At 37.9% G+C, this 19,435-nt stretch overlaps 1 protein-coding gene and 1 long non-coding RNA gene across 19 annotated transcripts in view; one reads left to right on the plus strand and one right to left on the minus strand.

Moving 5' to 3' along the window:
• Positions 1-2,282: 2,282 nt before the first annotated feature.
• LOC131813452 (uncharacterized) lies at positions 2,283-7,925 on the minus strand. The gene is made up of 4 exons (XR_009346822.1): positions 7,839-7,925; positions 5,099-5,217; positions 3,555-3,598; positions 2,283-2,411 (listed from the first exon to the last, which is right to left on the minus strand). It is a non-coding gene; the product is annotated as an uncharacterized LOC131813452 (long non-coding RNA).
• The window catches only part of SUPT20H (SPT20 homolog, SAGA complex component), a 42,194-nt gene continuing 30,607 nt past the window's right edge, over positions 7,849-19,435 (plus strand). For 3 of the 18 annotated variants that reach the window (XM_059143689.1, XM_059143704.1, XM_059143695.1), the window contains exons 1-7: positions 8,074-8,306; positions 10,158-10,252; positions 13,694-13,729; positions 14,357-14,415; positions 14,668-14,734; positions 17,859-17,988; positions 18,980-19,083. In XM_059143689.1, coding sequence (XP_058999672.1) covers positions 10,250-10,252; positions 13,694-13,729; positions 14,357-14,415; positions 14,668-14,734; positions 17,859-17,988; positions 18,980-19,083 — 399 coding nt within the window. In that variant the 5' untranslated portion in view covers positions 8,074-8,306; positions 10,158-10,249. Of the gene's footprint in view, positions 8,307-8,372; positions 8,645-10,157; positions 10,253-13,693; positions 13,730-14,356; positions 14,416-14,667; positions 14,735-17,858; positions 17,989-18,979; positions 19,084-19,435 lie in introns of those variants that run through there. The other 15 variants (XM_059143702.1, XM_059143706.1, XM_059143691.1 and 12 more) reach the window with 14 other exon arrangements.

Below are 19,435 nucleotides of genomic sequence, written 5' to 3' on the forward strand. Positions count from 1 at the left end.
GTTTACTAGGGCTGGCTGCCATAACAAAATATCACGGATTTGGGGTGCTCTTACTGCTCGTGTCTCTTCATGTGCCATAACTTCTTTTTACAAGGGTACCCATCATATTGGATTAGGGCCCATTTAACAACTTCATTTAAGTTAATCACCCCTTTAAAAACTCTATTTACAAATACAGTCACATTCTGAGGTCCTAGGTATTCAAGCTTCAGCACAGAATTTTCCGGGGACAAAATTCAGTCCATGACAGTTAACACAGCCAGTTTACATTCCATTTTCCTACAGTGGTTACCACATTATATACTGGTGGATTCTGAGTAACATCATCATGATGTTACTTAACATGTTATTCTGTGCCTCCTTTTCCAAGTAAACTAGGAGTTAAATCTAGAGGTTTCACTAGATTTAGATTCAATTTCTGGTTTTGTGAAAGTATTTCATACATAGTAACAATATGAGATGTATCACATTAGGAGGTACACGATACTGGATCATCTCACTTGCAGTACTATTGAGGTTGATCAAGTGTCGTCAGCCTGATCCATTTTTATAAAGCCCCCTTTCAACCTTCTACCTAATGGTTATTTGGCAAACATTAGTTATTACTTCCTCAGCCATGTCCAGTCTTCTAACAGGCCCATCAAAGGTATTCATTTCTTTCATACATCTTTTAGTCTCTAACATTTACTTTTGGTTCCTTGTTATAACTTTCATCTCTATGCTTACATTGTCCATCTATTCTTGCATGCTGTCCACTTTGTCCCTTAGAGTCCTCAGCATTTAATCACAGTTTTAAAGCCCCAATCTGGTAATTCCAATATCTGGTTCTGATGCTTGCTTTGTCTCATAAATCTATGTTTTTTGTCTTTTGGAAAGTCTTGTATTTTTTTCTTGATAGCTGGACAGGGAAAAGGGAACTGTTGTAAACAGGGCTTTCGTAATGTAGTAGTGAGATTTAGGTGAAGTGAAGCATTCTACAGTCTCATAAGTAGGCCTCAGTCATTCAGTGAGCCTATGCCTCTGAACCTTGAACTTCATGAGTGCTTCTCAGTTTCCTTCCCCTTCCTCTCATATGTGGGACAGGATGGCTAGAGTGGGCTAGAGTTGAGTATTTCTTTTCCCTCAGGTCCCCCGGGTCCCCCAGGTCCAGGCTCTGATAAAACCACAACATCTTAGGCTCTAGTTTCCTCCGAGGGCATGCCTTACTAAGAACAGAGTTCTCTGGTTTATTTTCAGATGGCTCCTTTTCCTCTCCTCCTATCTGGGCACAGATTTTTCTCTTAATATTTACTGTGAGAACCTGGTAGAGTTCTGGGGAGTTCTTACAGAAGAATTCTTTTTTTTTTTTTTAATTTTTTATTTTTTGTAAACATATATTTTTATCCCGAGGGGTACAGGTCTGTGAATCGCCAGGTTTACACACTTCACAGCACTCACCAAAGCACATACCCTCCCCAATGTCCATAATCCCACCCCCCTTCTCCCAACCCCCCTCCCCCCAGCAACCCTCAGTTTGTTTTGTGAGATTGAGTCACTTATGGTTTGTCTCCCCTTACAGAAGAATTCTTATAAAAGTGTGCCTCATGACTCAGTCCCTGAGTCTGGGTGTCAGAATAGTCCAGACTGAGCCCCCAGCAATTCATCAATTGTAATTCAGGTCTCCCTACCCTGGTACTGGTTCCCATGGAGGTTGCTGCTCCAATAAATTGTGATTCTATATTCACATGGTGGGCAGTATGTGCCTTGTGACCTCACTTCTCTTGAAGATCTAAAGAGTTATTGATCTTTCAGTTTTTTCATCTTTTTACTTATTGTTATGATGGAGTAGCAACTTCTGAGCTCTTTACATGTGGAACTGGACTCACTATTTCTTAGAAACATTATTTTCTTATGGGTTCCAAAATGGTGATATATCATTCCTTCCTTATTTATTCATTGCATTTTTTTCCAAAAAATGTTTTTCTTCATCAACAATTTGGTTACTCTGAATTTCAGTTTATGTAGAAAAAGCAGGTCAATTGTTTTATCTTTTTAACCATTATTTACCATTTTCAGAATAATGAATTGATATCCTAGCAATCTTCAATGTGACTAGTGAGGGTTTTTTTTTTTTTTTTTTTTTTTTTTTTTTTATAAACATATATTTTTTATATACATATATTTTTATCCCCAGGTCTGTGAATCACCGGGTTTACACACTTCACAGCACTCACCAAATCACATACCCTCCCCAATGTCCATAATCCCACCCCCTTCTCCTCAACCCCTTCCCCCCGTGAGGGTTTTTTTTTAAGCAATATTAAGAATTCATGTGTTTTTAACATACTTAATTAGTTTAATTGTCTTTGGTGAGCCAAGTATTTCTTCTTTTGCCAGTAGGAGTCATTTCAAGCTGGACAATATAATATTACCTGCAGAAATACATACATAAAAATACACACACATACAGGCAAAGTCAAAGAATTCAGAACATACATGCCTTCCCCTTCTCTCCAAGACTGCATCTAGTTTCACAACTAGAGGGCATATGTTACATCCACTTACATTCCATTGGCCAAAGCAAGTCATATGGCAAAATGGAAAGTCACTAGGGTGGGGGAAATATATTATACCCAAACTAAAGCCATGAGAAAAGTGAAATGTTTTTATTTAAAAAATTGTGAATAAAACTATCTACCACACTGGGTGTGATGGTTGGTTTTATGCGTCAACTTTGCTACCCACCTATTTAATCAAACTCTAATCCAGGTGTTACTGTGAAAAGAATTCTGTAGATGTGTTTTTCATCTACACTTGATTGATTCTAAATGAAGATTACTCTTGATGATATGGGTAGGCCTTTTTCAGTCAACATTGGTAATACATAAAGGCCTTTACAGCAAAAACTGAGGTTTCTTGGAAAAGAAATTCTGTCTCAAGACTGCAACATCAACTCCTGCCTGAGTTTTCAGCCTACCACCCTGCCCTACAAATTTCAGACTGGCCAGCTGTAACAACTGCATGAGCCAATTCCTTAAAATGAAAGAATGACCCTAGTGAAAGCAATTAGACAAGGGAAAGAAATAACCAAATTGTAAGGAAGAAATAAAACTATCTCAATTAACAGATGCTATGATCCTATATATAGAAACCCTAAAGAACATACACATGTGTACACACACACACACACACAATTATTAGAGGTAATAAATTTGGTAAATTTGCAGAGTACAAGACCAAAACTGAAAAAAAAAATATGTGTTTTTTTAATACACCAACAATGAATAACCTAAAAAGGAAATTACGTGATAATTCCACTTATAATACTAACTGCTATGGACTGAATTGTGTCCCTCCAGAATCCATATGTTGAACCCATAATCTCCAATGTGATTGTTTTTGAGATAAGGCCTATAAGAAGATAATTTAAGGTTAAATGAGGTCATAAGGGTAGAACCCTGATCTGATAGATTAGACATGAGTAGATTTTGTCTCCCTTTTCTTTCTCTCCCTACCCATTATGGAATGACAAAGTGAGAAGGCAGTTATCTATAAGCCAAGAAGAAAACTCTCACCAGAATCCAAATTGGCCTTGATCTTGGATTCCCAGTCTCCAGAACTGTAAGAAATAAATTTCTGTTGTTTAAGACATCCAGTATGTAGTATTTTGTCATAGCAACCTAAGCAGACTAAGATAGCATTCAAAAAGATGAAATACCTAGGAATAAATTTAAGGGGATGAAAAGTTTGTACACTGAAAACCATAAAACATTGTTGAAAGAAATTAAAGAAAACCTAAATAAATGGAAAGACATCATGCTCATGAATTGGAAGACTGAATATTCAACACACCAATACTTGTCAAAGCGATCTACTGATTCAATACAATCCCTACTGGCCTTTTTGCAAAAATGGAAAAGCTGATCCTCAAATTCATATAAAGTTACAAGGGAGCCAAAACAATATTAGAAAAGAAGAACAAGGGGCCCCTGGGTGACTCATTAGGTTAAGCCTCTGCCTTCAGCTCAGGTCATGATCTCAAGGTCCTGGAATCGTGCCCCACATCTGCTCAGCAGGGACCCTGCTTCCCCCTCTCTCTCTCCCTGCCTCTCTACCTACTTGTGATCTCTCTCTATGTCAAATAAATAAATAAAATACTTAAAAAAAAGAAAAGAAAAGAACAACAAAACTGGAGAACTTACACTTTCCCATTTTAAAACATACTACAAAGCTATAGGAATCAAAACAGTATGGTACAGATTTCTTCCTGCTATCAAAAAACAGAGTTCCTATGAAAACTTTTACAAACTGAAATGGCATAGAGTGAAAAAGCAATTAACATTAATTTATATGGATTTTTTAAAATATTCCCAGACTGAAAAAACAATCTCTGTCAGGCTTTTCAGATACTTTAGGACACATCTTGCTAATGGATGCACAGCATAAACCAAGATTAAGCACAGATGCTCAAAGACATAGTACAAAGTTACAGTGGCTTGATACTGAGATGTAGTTCCCAAGGAAAGAGTTTGGTTGTGTCAGTCTTGCTGCTCAGGGTGCATGCTGTCTCGATAAAGGCTTATTACAAAACAAATGCTGAATGTTTTTTTTCTCCCTTTTAATCTTTTGTCATAAAAGCAACAAACCTTTTAAGATTTCTTTCAGTTAATAAAAACAGGTACCCATGTAGGTTTTTTGTAAAAGCAAAATGGCATAACACAAATTTTTGAAAAGCAAGGGATACCTACACTGACACAAGATAGACATATAGACCAATGGAGTAAAATTAACAGTCTATAAACAAACCCATATGTGTATGGCAAATTGATTTTTGATGTGGAGGTCAAGACCATTCACTGGGAGTAACAATAAACTCTTCAACAGATAATTCTGGGACAACACGCAAACGAATGAAATGGAATCCCTATTATACAGCATATACAAAAACTAACTGAAAGTGAATCAATGACTTAAACATAAGAGCTAAAATCATAAAATTCTTACAAAACCCTAGGAGCAAATCCTATAGAATCAAAATTTAAATGGAGTCACTTATGATGGGGACAAAATGGTATTGGCCAGTGAGGGCACATTAAAGCAAAACAAAACTTAGCCTTACCTGACAAATTGCAATAACTTATGACTCCTCTCAGAAATCAGCCCAGGACAGGGATGCCCCAAAATGCCATATCTGTTCATGTCATCTTTGGACTTTCTTTTTTCTCCAATTCAGCTACCCTGACACAAATACAAAGACCAATCAACTAATCAAATGAAAAAGCCAAGTAACTTCCATGTTTACCCCATAAACACCTTTTAACTTTAAACTCATTGCTCTCTCAGTGTTGAGTTTCCCGGTTTACAGTTCAAAGAAACTCATCTTTCTGTCTTATTTTACTCAGTGTGCAGAGTGAGGTTTTTGGCAATCCTTATGAATTTGGATTTGGCAATGGGTTTTTAAGTATGACACCAAAAGCACACCATACGAGAAAAAATAAACTAGGCTTCATCAAAAATTTAAGTTGGTAATCAAAGCAAGAAAGTGAAAAGACAACGTACAGAATGGAAGAAAATATTTGCAAATCATATATCTGATAAGGATCTAATATCCAGAATAAAGAAAGAACTCATAACTTAAACAACAAAGACAACCTAATTAAAAAATGGGCAAAGGACTTGAATAGACATTTCTCCAAAGATACACAAATGGCCAACACAGACATAAAAAGATGTGCAACATCACTGGCCTTAGGAAAACACAAATCAAAACCACAATAAGATACTATTTCATACCTACTAGGATGACTCTAATTTTTTTTAAAGAAATTTGGTGAGGATGTGAAGAAATTGGAACCACCACATATTGATTTCTGTTGTAAAATGTCTTAGCCACTGTGGAAAACAATTTTATCAAGTTCTCAAATATTTAAGAATAGAATTACCATATGACCCAGCAATTCCATTCCTAGGTATTTGACAAGCTATCTCCATGGCTCTAGGCTGATTTGTGGGGCATGTACCAACCAGTTGTAGCAAGAATCCTAAGTCAGTTTACAGAGAACTGTATATCTGGATCCACCTGGATATCTGATCACCTTCAATATCTGATCAAACTCTTAGTCCCCACCCTTGGTGTCTGATCACCCTGATTTGCCTTCAGTCAGAACCCCAAAAAGTCAGTTTAGCCAGAATGCCTCCTGACCCCTATTTCCTATTAAGAAACTTCCATCCCATGCCCTCCAACTCTGCTCCTTAGCTATAAACCACTACTTGTTCACACTGTATATTTGGAATTGAGCCCAGTTCTAGACTGAGGTCTCTTTCCCTCCTTTGCAACAGTTCCTGAATAAAATCTGTTTTCACACTTGAACTATGTCAGGCTCTGGTTTTCTTTTAGGGTATATTACACCCCACCAAAATTGAAAAAAGTGTTGGGCTGCCAGAAAGGGCTACTTAAGATGGAGAAAAGTTCCTGCCACAAAAGCTGAACTCGGACAGGAGAACAAAGGCCCAAGCAGGAATCTGAAAACCCTCCCGCCCCAGGCTCCCGTGAACCAATGGGACCCCGACGAGCAGGCGAAATATCCAAATAAGGGAAACTTGCCAAAAGACCCCTGAACTCCCCTCGAGACCCCTTAAAAGCCCCCTCCTCCCTGCCTTGGGCGCGACTTCTGCCACTCTGCTTTCCAGAGTCACGGAACCTTGCCCAAGGGTGCCCACCTCCTCCCGGCACAACTTTCCTGGCTCCCCTTCTCCTGAGCCCTGAAACTTCGCGAGAGAGTGTTTTTAATAAATCTTGCCTTGCACCCACTTTGCCTGGTGTTGTATTTATCTCGCCGGAAAAAAATTTACAAAAAGGACTCAAATATTACCACACAGATATTACAGCAGCACTATACACAATAGTTGAAAGGCGTAAATAACCCAAATGGCCATCAATGGACCAATGCATAAAACTGTGGTATATACATACAATGGAACAGAATATAAGCCATAATAAGGGATTAAGTATTGATACTTGCTACAAGGTGGATGGACCCGGAAAACTTGCTAAGGGAAAGAAGACAAACACGAAAGAAAAAACACGTTCCATTTTTGTGAAATATCAGATTAGATAAATCTAAAGACTCTAAAAGCAATTGGTGTCTGCTAAGGTCTAAGAGAGGGAAAAATGGAAAGTAAATACTTAATGAGGGTGATGAAAATGTTTTGGAATTAGAGTTGATGGTTGCACATCATGAATGTACTAAATTCTACTGAATTATACTCTTAAAATGTTTCATTTTACGTTCTGTGAATTTCACCTCAATGAGAATAAAGTTTATACCCAACAAAACAAAGTTGTTAAAGGTGCAGAACTGAAATTAGACATTGTCATGTATGCAATTAGACATTGTCATGTATGCTGATTATTCCCTTTCTGAATTGTTATAACTCTTCAGTGAGGTTGCTTCTGTTTGTTTTTTGGAATTTTTTAAACATTAAATTCATTAGCATTTGATATATACTATGGATAGCTGAATGGCATGGAAATGGTGACATTCCCTTTCCACTGGGATGCGCTGAGCAATAAAGCTCGTTCCAAGTTTTTCACTCTGGAAATTCAGAAGGGCACCTACCCACCAAATAGCCACATCCTACCGGCATTTTACCGAGCCGAATGCCTGGCCTGGGGAGGAGCTTCCATCCCCACCCCTCACCCCCCACCTCACCCCTCTAGTTGGGCCTGAGACCCCAAGGCTTTGCGGAGACAGCCTCCGCAACACCATCCCTTCGCGCGCAAGCCTCCCAAGTGCCGCGCGGCCCTCCCAACTCCACCTCTTCCGCCCGCGGTCCCCAGCTCGCCCCGCCCAGCGCACCAGTCGGAAGTGCGGACGCCGGAACAGGCCCGGGCTGAATTGCGACACTCCCGCGAGGGGACGCACGAAGCGAACCTGCAACCCGCGGGGCGGGGCCCTTGCCCGCACGTAGCATTCCAGCCGAGCCAGAGGCGCCGTCATGACGTCTAGCGTGGCGTCTTTCCGCACAGGTGGGCGGTGGCCGGTGGCCGGTGACCGGTGACCGGTGGCGGGTAGGTGGGTGAGAGTGGCGGGCCCGCTGCGGACGGTTAGGCGCGCGAGATCTTGGCCGGGGTCAGAGGTGAGCGAGCGGCTTCCCGCGTGGCTTTTCGCCGCTTTCCACAGAGCGGGGATCCCTCAGGAGGAAAGTGTTCCCAGAGGCGGGAGCTGGTTGGGCTGAGTCTCCGCACCCCAGGTACTCGCCTCAGTTGCCTCTCGCCGTGTTTCCAAGCAACGGTTTTGGTTGTAGTTTTGACTTTTGGATTCCAGGTACGGGTGTTTCCGGAAATTCCTAAGAATTTCACGTAGCGCTTCTTTGGGAGAGGGTATCCATATTGAATAAAGGCTGTTGCCGTTGCTGCTGAGTTGTGGCGTTATGTTGGTAAAGCCTAAATTGTTTCAAAAACAAAACAAAACAAAAATTCGAACAGCTAAAGCGTCAGGTCGATCAGGAAAAGCCGTGGAATCAGTTACGAGTTTTACAGTTGGATTAATTTATTGGCCCTCGCTGTGGTTACCGGGAGTTCAGAATTAAGAGCTATCTGTTCCTGGAAGCCGTCTCCTACAACCATCGCATCAGCAGGGGCTGCGTTTTCCTGAAGTCCCCGGTAGGAGAATAGTGATTAGCAAGATTTTCGGAGTTAGATTGAGTAGAGTGTACGAAGGTTGAGAACCATGATATGAAGTTAGATCAAAATTAAGAAAAAAAGATGTACAGTATTAGCCTGAGCAGAATTCGATCTTTAAGTGCACTGCTTTTTAAAATCTAAAAACGGGTGCTGGATTGAATGGCCTGAAGGTTGTAAGCTTTAGTAGAAAGAATCTAAGATTAAAAATTGAGAGAGTCTGAATTCCAGTCTGTTGTGTGATTTGGGGAAAATTTTTCGCTTTGGTGCCTTATTTTGTAAAACCAGACGATAATGGCAATGGTCTTTTCACAGGGATCTGGTAAATCTTATATGCGGTCCTAGGGCTTGGTTTGTAAATTGTAAACGTAGTTAATGGTATTAAAAAATTTAAAGTTGGGACGCTTTCCTCTTCCTACCCCTCCCCCCAGTTCAGTGACAGGAGATCTAATTTTAAAATCATCACAGTTTGCCTGTACCTGGTGTATCTTCATCTTTAGATTCAGTGGTTAGAAATTTTCACCCTAACTTGAACTTACTAAATCCATGAGCTGTTGGAAGGTAGGATTAGTGTCTTCCTTTTTAAATTATTGTTGCTGGAACTTGGATGGTGCCTGTCATTTTTTGGTTTTGTTTGTTGCTTAAACCCAAACTGGCAAAACCTAAGCTTTGGGTTCAACAGAAACAGTTTCACATGGAGAATACTGTTTTCTGTCAGTTGAGAATGTGGTTTTTATAGCTTAGTGGTATGTAGACACACAACTTAGAGGGAATTAGGTAAAATTAGCCTTTGCATCCCCTGGAGATTTAAAAAAAAAAATGCTGATCCCTAGGCCCTACTCCACACCAGTCAATCAGAATGACTGAAAGGGAGGGCGTGAGTATACTACTTTTTAAGGTCCCCAGGTTATTCTGTTGAGCAGCCAGGATGAGAAACCCATGTGTTAGAGGAATGAGATTCTTCAGCAGTGTATCCATTTTGCTTGAAGGAGGGGAAAGGTTAGAAGGACTGGAGCTATATCTGCAAAATGTAGCTTGGGATATTTGGGGAATCTTTAGAGGACTTTTATCAGCAGGTGTGATGAAGTGTATGATTTGTAAAGTGAACTGTACAGTGACAAAGGGCAGTGGGTAGATTGTTAGAATAATCCATAGGAACAATAACAGTAGCAGCAGTGGTGATGAGGAGGAGAAATTTGGAGACATTTATTCTTTTCTCTTCCAATGTTAAATATCCTGAAGAAAGCAAGTAATGATTTAATTTGCAAATTTAATTTGTAAATTTAATTTACCCCATCTAGTTAAAACTGTACTTTAAATTCAGACTGTACTTTTTAATAAATGGAAGGACTATGATACGTGATTTTTATTGTTGCTGATTATTCAAAAATGTGTTCAAAAATTTGTTTCTCAAGTAATTTTCCTTAGTAACAAAATCATCTGATTTCTCTTAATAGCTTTATGTTAATGTGGGGGGGGTGGTTGTTTTTTTCAGCACTGTAAGATTGATATTAAAGACATGGTTTTCAACCCTCTTCATCAGTGTACATAAGTTATCTCTTCTTTTTGGACCCATTTTACATCACAATGGTAAGCTAGAGCTCATTATGTTCTTACTTGTTTTTAGAGTGTTCTCTTCCTTTATCTCTATAAAAATATCTGTATTGCAGGTACAAAAATACTTATGTATGCCTAAGTTACACTACCTGGGAAATTATTTAGCAGTCATCTGCAAAATCTTTTCTAGAAAATAGGGGACTCGGACACCTGAGTAGCTCAGTCGGTTAAGCAGCTGCCTTCACCTCAGGTCATGATCCCGTAGTCCTGGGATGGAGTCCCACATTGGGCTCCCTGCTCAGCATGGAGCCTGCTTCTCCCTCTCCCTCTGCTTGCTGCTCTGCCTACTTGTGTTCTCTATCCCTCAAATAAATAAAGTCTTTTTAAAAAAAATTTTTTTTAATGAAATAGATCAAAATTTGCTGGAACTTGGATGTGCCTGTCATTTTTTGGTTTTGTTTGTTGCTTAAACCCAAACTGGCAAAACCTAAGCTTTGGGTTCAACAAAAACAGTTTCACATGGAGAATACTGTTTTCTGTCAGTTGAGAATGTGGTTTTTATCTCTCAATTGAGTTGTACAATTATGTCTAACTGAGAAAAACAGTGGGTCTGTCCTAATGTTTGTGAAGCATTAAAAAATGTTTACTTCTCCTGCCACAAATCACTGGCAAGGAGGATGTGTATAAATATGAATGACTTCGGGTGGGGGGGTGGGCACAGGTTTCTTATATTTTAAAGTTCCTTTTAATTTAGATTTTTTTTTTAAATTTAAAAACAAATGTAACCTGCTTACCACAAATAACGTTTAAAGCAGCATCAATGTTAGCCTTCTAATGTCACATTTCTGTTCACTGACTTATAGTCATTAAGCATATTTGGGACTGGGCATTTACCTTTTGCCATGAAAAATTTTAAAGAGAAAGGGAAAAAAGTCACTTAATTGTGTTTGAGAGAAGCAGCAGCATTTAACAATGAAAAACTAAACATCTTTAGTGCTGAAGAAATCTTTGAAAACATTTATCCTCTCTTTTGATCTTGCCTACCCACCACTGCTCTGTTAGAGAAAAGTAGAGCTGTCACACTGATGATCTTGACTTATATTTTGCATCCATATTAGCTATCACTTCCCTCTCAAGTGTTAGGAGGTTGTGAATAAATGATGCTTATAAACGTAAAAAGTTACATCTCACTAGAGCTTTTGAAGTTTTGATTTCAGAAGATACAGCATTTATTTGAGATGACTGACAACCAAATGTCTTAGAGTACACGTTTGATTATGTTTATTATGATTTTTTTATAAAAACTTGAAGATTTTTATGACCAAAATAATGAAAAGAACCTTATATATTTGTTAAAAGGGTATATCTAGAGTTACAGTCTTGTGCTGGAAAATGGTTCATATTCAAGAGTCTCATCTTGAATCCTGGAAACCAATTTTATTAGGAATCTGCTGCTTGTAAGATTATTTTCATAAATTGGTATAAATTTATTTTAACTGAACTTTTTGAAATGATGGCATATTTCACCCTTTCACTTTTACATTTTAGATGTTTGGTAAAGTCAGTGGGTCGTTTTTTGTTTTTTTGTTTTTTTAATTGCTGTCTAAAAAAACCAGCTGTTTTTGTCATCATATGAATTCTCCATCCCTAGAACTAGGGTGGCAGGGTCACTTAAACCTTTCCATGGTTTCCAAAGTCTGGCAATATTTTTCCCCCACCCTGCCTTCTTGCGATTTTGGTGGGTGCTAATTTTTAACACATGGAGTTTAGTAGGTAGAATTACTGGACTCCACAAAATAAAACAGAAAAATTTAGACCCTTACTAGTAAAAAATGAAAGTTCTCTGCCTCTCAACAGAATTAAAAATTAAAGATGATTATCATTGTGAATGAAAAATACTGTAACGCTGTATAATACCCAAACCACAAAATTAGAAAGAAATATCATTGGTGTTAAATGTGCTTATATAAAACCTAGTCCTGGGCGCCTGGGTGGCTCAGTGGGTTAAGCCGCTGCCTTCGGCTCAGGTCATGATCTCAGAGTCCTGGGATCGAGTCCCACATCGGGCTCTCTGCTCAGCAGGGAGCCTGCTTCCCTCTCTCTCTCTCTCTCTGCCTGCCTCTCCATCTACTTGTGATTTCTCTCTGTCAAATAAATAAATAAAATCTTTAAAAAAAAAAAAAAAAGATTTTCTAAAACCTAGTCCTGGGGCGCCTGGGTGACTCAGTAAGTTAAGCCTCTGCCTTTCACTGGGGTCATGATCTCAGGGTCAAGCCCCCCATCAAGCTGCCCCCCCACCCCGCCCTGCCTCGCTCTGCCTGCTTCTCTGCCTACTTGTGATCTCTCTCTGTCAAATAAATAAAATCTTCAAAAAATAAAAAAATAAAACCTAGTACTTATTCTTAGATGTCATTATAGAAGACAGTTTTACAAGTGAGGAAGACAGAGCTTTACTTTCTTTCTCTTGTCTTGATAGAAGGGTCTCAAAATGGATGAAGAGTGGGAATCTATTATATATTCTCAAGCCCTACCTGCAGTAGTAAAACTATTATTACATTAATTTTAGATGCTTTTTTTTTTTACATTTTAATATTACTGAATTAATTGAGTCTGCAGTTAAGGACATCTTGCACTTACAATTGGTTGCAGTTGTTTCTTAATATAACCTAGGATACTGATGCATACTTACAGTTAGTGGTATCTTAAAGTCATTGAAATATGGTAATGATAGCTATCATTTATTGCATTTCTACTGGGCACTGACCTAGGAACCTTATATTATAGATTCTCTGCATTAAAATATCAAGATTATCTTTTTTTTTTTTTTAAGATTTTATTTCTTTGACAGCACAGCGAGAGAGGGAACACCAACAGGGGGAGTGGGGAGTGGTAGAGGGAGAAGCAGGCTTCTGCAAGCAGGGAGCCTGCTGTGGGGCTCAATCCCAGGACCTGGGATCATGACCTGAGCTGAAGACAGACACTTGATGACTGAGCCACCTAGGTGCCCCAAGATATGAGGATTTTCTGAATTGGTGTTAGGTACCAATATAACAACACCCCCAATTTCCAGGGTCCCTACCAGATTAGGAGAGTTAATCTTTCCTTCACTTTAATTGCATACTTGATGGCTATGTTTTCCTGAAGAGTGCTCTTAGAATGTTGAACTTGAGGTTTATAAAATGGCAGTAGTTTCTATATCTAACTCTTGGCTCTGTATCAGCCTCTATAAACACTAGCCAGAGAAAATAATTTTAGCATTTCTTATATAATTTATTGTCATAATCAGGTACCCAAAACTGACATGATTTTTCTTTGTAATATATCTTGAACATATAGTGGGGTGGGTGGATATAAAATAAAGGAAAATATCTTAGACATATTTTAGAAAAAACATTTATAAACATTTAACTTAGAAGTGTTAAATTATTTTTTGTGAAAATAACTAATACCAAAAACACCGTTTACTTTTTACAGCAACAAGCTTTAGAACTAGCTTTGGATCGTGCTGAGGTGAGGTTGTGACTAAGTTACATATTGAAATAGTGTTCTCTTAATTAACAAAACTCAGTTTTAAGAGATTTCTGTATGTGGTTCTCAAAGAAGCATATTAACGTAATTTTAGGATAAGGATGCATATAATTTTGCCATAAATAAAAATGCTTTGGAATGAGGTTTGGCTCATCTTTTATTTGAAATTCTTAGATAATGTTGTAGAATAAAAATTATTGAACAAAGAATTTCTAAAATTATGTTTTCCTGTTTTGATAAGTTGTGTAATTGCTCAGTTAGAAGGGAAGATAGTTCAAAAATATATCGAGTTCTTGCAGTTGGGTATGCTGTGCATATTCTGAACAACAATAAAACATTTTGAGGATAATTCTCACTTCTGAAACTATATGATTTTGCTTATATCATAGTGAAATATTGTGCTAAATTTTAGTGCAGTTTAAATTTCACTTGTTTATAATATAAATTTAGAAGTTAAGTAGTTTTTCCTACAAACTATAATTTAATATGGATCGGGACTTGAGTGACTAGTCTTTTTGATCTTAACACGTGTTTTAAGTATTCATAAAATAGAGCTGTTTGTGCACTAAGCAAAAGGCAAGCTTGTTTTCATAAACTTTTCTTTTTTAGTATGTCATTGAAAGTGCCCGACAGAGACCTCCCAAAAGGAAATACCTGTCTAGTGGAAGGTATGCATATTTAATTGATTGATATCTTTGATTATTGGAAATAATGATTGCTACCATTTATTGCATTCCTTCTAGCACTGTACTAGAAATGTTAGAGGTACTTTAAAGTTGATATTAACTATTGTATTCAACCCCACTTCACCCACAGTGTGGGGGAAATTGAGGAAAAAGTTAGGGAAAATTTCAGAGTAGCATTCACTTCATGATAATTATAATATTATAGTCACATTATTTTGTTTCATTAAATTTTAGAAAATCTGTATTTCAAAAACTTTATGACTTATATATTGAAGAATGTGAAAAAGAGCCTGAGGTTAAGGTAAGTGTAATTTTTTTATGTTATTATTGCTTTTGAAATGTAGAGGAAGAGGGACATTCGAAGCAGTTAAATTTGAAGCAGTAATGATTTATATTTTTGTCAGTTAACTAACATCTTTTCCAGCCAGACTAGCCAATTCTGCAGTTGACTCATAACCTTGGCTAATCTGGCACTGGGTAGAGTTCACCTGCTTAAGTAAGAGAGGTGAACAGTGTTTGCTGAATAACAGAAAATATTTCCTTGAGTACCCAAAGAAGTCATCATAAATACTATCTTTTGCTTCTTTACCCCTTGAAAAGTGATTTGTAGACCAAAGACAGGAGGAAAAAGGTCACTATTTCCTCATGGTCATTTGTATTGGAAAGTTAAAGCTATTGTAAGGATGTGTAGGAAATTCAGGTGTGATAATAAAAGATTAATTTGGCCACAAAAATTAGTTCAGAGCCATGTTAACTCATTTTTATTTAGTATAAAAATATGGGCAATAAAAATGTAACAAACTTTTGGATTGTTGGGTTATAAGAGCCTTAAAAAGCTCTATGAGCTTCTTTAAAGATGAATACCATTGTGCTCACTGTGGCAGCACATATGCTAATAGTGAATACCATTTGGGGTGCTTGGGTGGCTCAGTCATAAGCTTTGGACTCTTGGTTTCCACTCAGGGGATCTCAGTTGTGAGTTCGAGCCGGGCATAGAGCCTGCTTAAGATTCTCCCTCTGCCCCTTATGCTCTCTCTCTTACCTGTTAGGCAAAAAATTAGTGGAATGCTAATAGTATCTAGCCTTTAAGATCTTAACATAGGGAAAACAATAAGTATTGAATAAATCTTATGGTATGTTTCTAAATAAGTTTGTTGAGATATAAATGATGTACAATAAATTGTGCATGTTTAAGGTATATATTTTGTAAGTTTTGACATAATGTACATCCATTAAACTATGGCCACAGTCAATAAATATAGCAAATATATCCATCACCTCAGGGACAGAACTAAGATAGGATACATAAATAAAGATTCTAAATTGGGGTTGGCAACCATTATCTGCCAGATGAATCTAGCCCACTGCATGTTTTTGTAAATGATGTTTTGTTGGAATCCAGCTGCAGCCATTCATTTATGTCTTGTCTGTGGCTGAGTTCAAGGTATAACAGCAGAGTTAAGTATTTGCAACACAGACCATACATAGCCTACAAGCCTAAAATACTATCTAGCCCTTTAAGAAAGAAATTTTCTGACCTCTGATTTTTTGCTCACACCAGAAGTAGAAACCAACTTGTCTTGAAGAGATACTCAATACTGTTCGAATTTATCTGTCTTATGTCAAATTCGAAGGTTTTCTCTACCCTTGAAACTACTTTAAAATTTAGTCTCGGGACGCCTGGGTGGCTCAGTTGGTTGGGCGCCTGCCTTCGGCTCAGGTCATGATCCCGGCGTCCTGGGATCGAGTCCCGCATCGGGCTCCTTGCTCCGCGGGGAGCCTGCTTCTCCCCCTGCCTCTGCCTGCCATTCTGTCTGCCTATGCTTGCTCTCTTACCCTCTCTCTCTGATAAATAAATAAAATCTTTAAAAAAAAAAAATTTAGTCTCTCTCTACTAATCTTTTTTTCCCCCCCTGGTGGGAGAAAGAGAGCATGCAGTGGGAAAGTGTAAAGGAAGAGGGAGAAAGACTCTGAAGCAGACTCTGCACTGAGTGTGGAGCCTGATATGGGGCTCGATCTCAAAACCCTGAGATCGTGACCTGAGCCAAAACTGAGTCAGATGCTTAACCAACTGCACCACGTAGGTGTGCCCCTCTACTGATTCTTCATTAAATAGTTCAACTGTTGATTTGTTCATTTTTTTTCAAATTCTCAAGATGCTGAGGGTTTTTATTCCACAGTTAGAGTAAATCAATTTATCATTTGTCCTTGCATATAACTGCAGATATACATGTTTAACACAAAATACTTGGGTTTGTTTTTTGAGATCCTGTAGAACTATTCTATTAACTTGGTTTTTTTGTAAATAAAATTAGATTAAATGAATTCTAATATCTATATATGTGGGCTTCATTTTAAAACATACTCCTTTCTAAAATAATGGATTTGGGGGCACCTGCGTAACTCAGTGAGTTAAAGCCTCTGCCTTCAACTCAGGTTATGATCTCAGGGTCCTGGGATCAAGTCCCCGTATCAGGCTGTCTGTTCAGCAGGGAGCCTGCTTCCCTTCCTCTCTCTCTGCCTGCCTCTCTGCCTACTTGTGATCTCTGTCTGTCAAATAAATAAATAAAAATTTAAAAAGTAAAATAAAGTAATGGATTTTTAGGTATGTGTACTATATTTCCTAATGACTTTTTTTTTTTTTTTTTTTTTCCCTCCACAGAATAGTTTCTAGGGTGTCTGGGTGGCTCAGTTAGTTAAGCATCTGCCTTTGGCTTAGGACATGATTCCAGAGTCCTGGGACTGAGCCTCTCAGGCACCTGGCTCAGAGGGGAGGCTGCTTCTCCTTCTTTCTCTGCTCTTCCCCCTGCTGATGCCTTCTTCCTCATACCCTTTCTCAAATATATAAATAAAATCTTTAAAAAGAAAGTTTCTAAAGAGCTCTTATATTGAATTTATAGGAAATTGCTTAATTCCTCATTTCTTACCAGCTAGGTATCTTTGAGCCTAACATTACAACTAAGTAGAGTTTTTGAATTTGTTTATATCTAATTTATGCCAGAAATTTGTGTAAAACATAGTAGGAGACCAAAATTGAATTTACATAGTTGTGTCTTGTATTTGATGACTGTATTGTTTGTGAATCTTCCCCTATATTCAGGATCATAATGTGGAAGGAACACTGAAAGTTTCATTCAAGTCTGAATGAATCATAGTATTTTGGGGGCACCTGGGTGGCTCAGTGGGTTAAGCCTCTGCCTTCGGCTCAGGTCATGATCTCAGGGTCCTAGGATCAAGCCCCACATCGGGCTCTCTGCTAAGCGGGAAGCCTGCTTCCCCACTTCTCTCTCTCTCTCTCTCTCTTCCTGCCTCTCTGCCAACTTGTGATCTCTCTCTGTCAAATAAATAAAAGCTTAAAAAAAAATCAGAGTATTTTCACTAAGGTTATGCCAGATTATTTTCATGAGCTCTGCCTCTTTTTAAAGCAGAAATTAAGAAGAAATGTGAATTTGTTAGAGAAGCTTGTTATGCAAGAGACATTGTCCTGTTTAGTGGTCAACCTATACCCAGGAAATGAGGGATACTCTCTGATGCTCAGGGGCAAAAATGGATCAGGTAAGAACCTTCGGAGAGCTGCACCCACAAAAATCCCTCTGCAAGGCGGGATGTGCTCTTTTGGTAGTAGTTTTTTAATCTGTTAAGTGGTCTGTCCCTCAGATCAGTGATGACTTGATAAAAGAAGGCATGAGCCCAAATTTTCCTTTTTACAATGTTTTGTTAAAAAGTATGTGTAATATGATTGCCTTCATGAATAAGAATTCTAATTGAGATAGGTCTTTGAAGTTAAGTTATGTAAGACCTAACCTTTATATAATTGTCACAGTTTTCTTTTTTTTGCTATTTACATTTTAAGGTAGCGTAAGGTGTTTATGTTTTTCTTCTGTATTTTGAGAATACTGAGTCTGAAACCTTTAAAATAAAACAGACTCTCTGCCTTTTGAATAATTTTCTTATTTAGTAACATTTATTTCTATTTATATCCTGAAAATAGAGTTTTGAAATATAAGCACTATTAGATTTCACTAAAGAGACATCTAGAAATTTGATACAGTGATGATGATATGGGTTCTACAAGGAAATCATCCAGTTAAGGATTTTTTTTTTCTTTTGTTGATAATTATAAAATGTTACAGAATTTTGTTCTGTATATAAGTGACCATTTTTCATATGAGGTACCAAGTTATCATGCTGATTTTCAGATTAGAGATAAGTAGTCTTCAAGGGACTTTCAGTTACCAGTGTGGGAATTTTCTCACATTCTGATTATTGTATTGCTGGCTATGGTTTGCATTGTGTCATTAGGCAGATTGTTTTTGCGGTGTGTTGGGGAGTTTTCTCCTTTCTGGCCTAAAATTATATACAATTTACCAAGTCTTTTAGTAGTAAGTGAAGTGATTGATTTATAAGACTTAAATAAAGAAGGACTTTAGGAAAGCCTTTGGGATTTATTCTTTTTTTTTTTTTTTTGGAAACTCATTTAAATTATATACCTAAGTTTTGCAGTGAGCCTGAACATTTTTCAGAAACTTTATATTTTAATATTAAGATTCTGAGACCATTCGACTGCCTTACGAAGAAGGAGAATTGCTTGAATACTTGGATGCAGAAGAATTACCTCCTATTTTGGTTGATCTCCTAGAAAAATCTCAGGTACGAAATTTTTCTTTTTAAAATGTCATTAGAGAGGCTCCTGAGTGACTCATTTGGTTAAGTGTATGCCTTCGGCTCAGGTCACAATCTCAGGATCCTGGGATGGAGCCCTGCACAGGGAGTCTGCTTCTCCCTATCCCTCTACTGCACCACCCCCTGCCCCTCCTCTCTCGTGTTCTAGCTCTCTGTCAAATAAATAAAATCTTATTAAAAAAATAAATTTAAAAATGTCATTAGATTTGTCAATTCTGTGGCATTTGTTATAAATGATATTTAATTGTGTTCTGGATGGTGCTGAGAACATGAAGTGAGACATTAGATATAGTTATATGGCAACACATTTTATTGTGGG

Source organism: Mustela lutreola, chromosome 13, assembly GCF_030435805.1.
Source record: "Mustela lutreola isolate mMusLut2 chromosome 13, mMusLut2.pri, whole genome shotgun sequence".
Taxonomy (NCBI): domain Eukaryota; kingdom Metazoa; phylum Chordata; class Mammalia; order Carnivora; family Mustelidae; genus Mustela; species Mustela lutreola.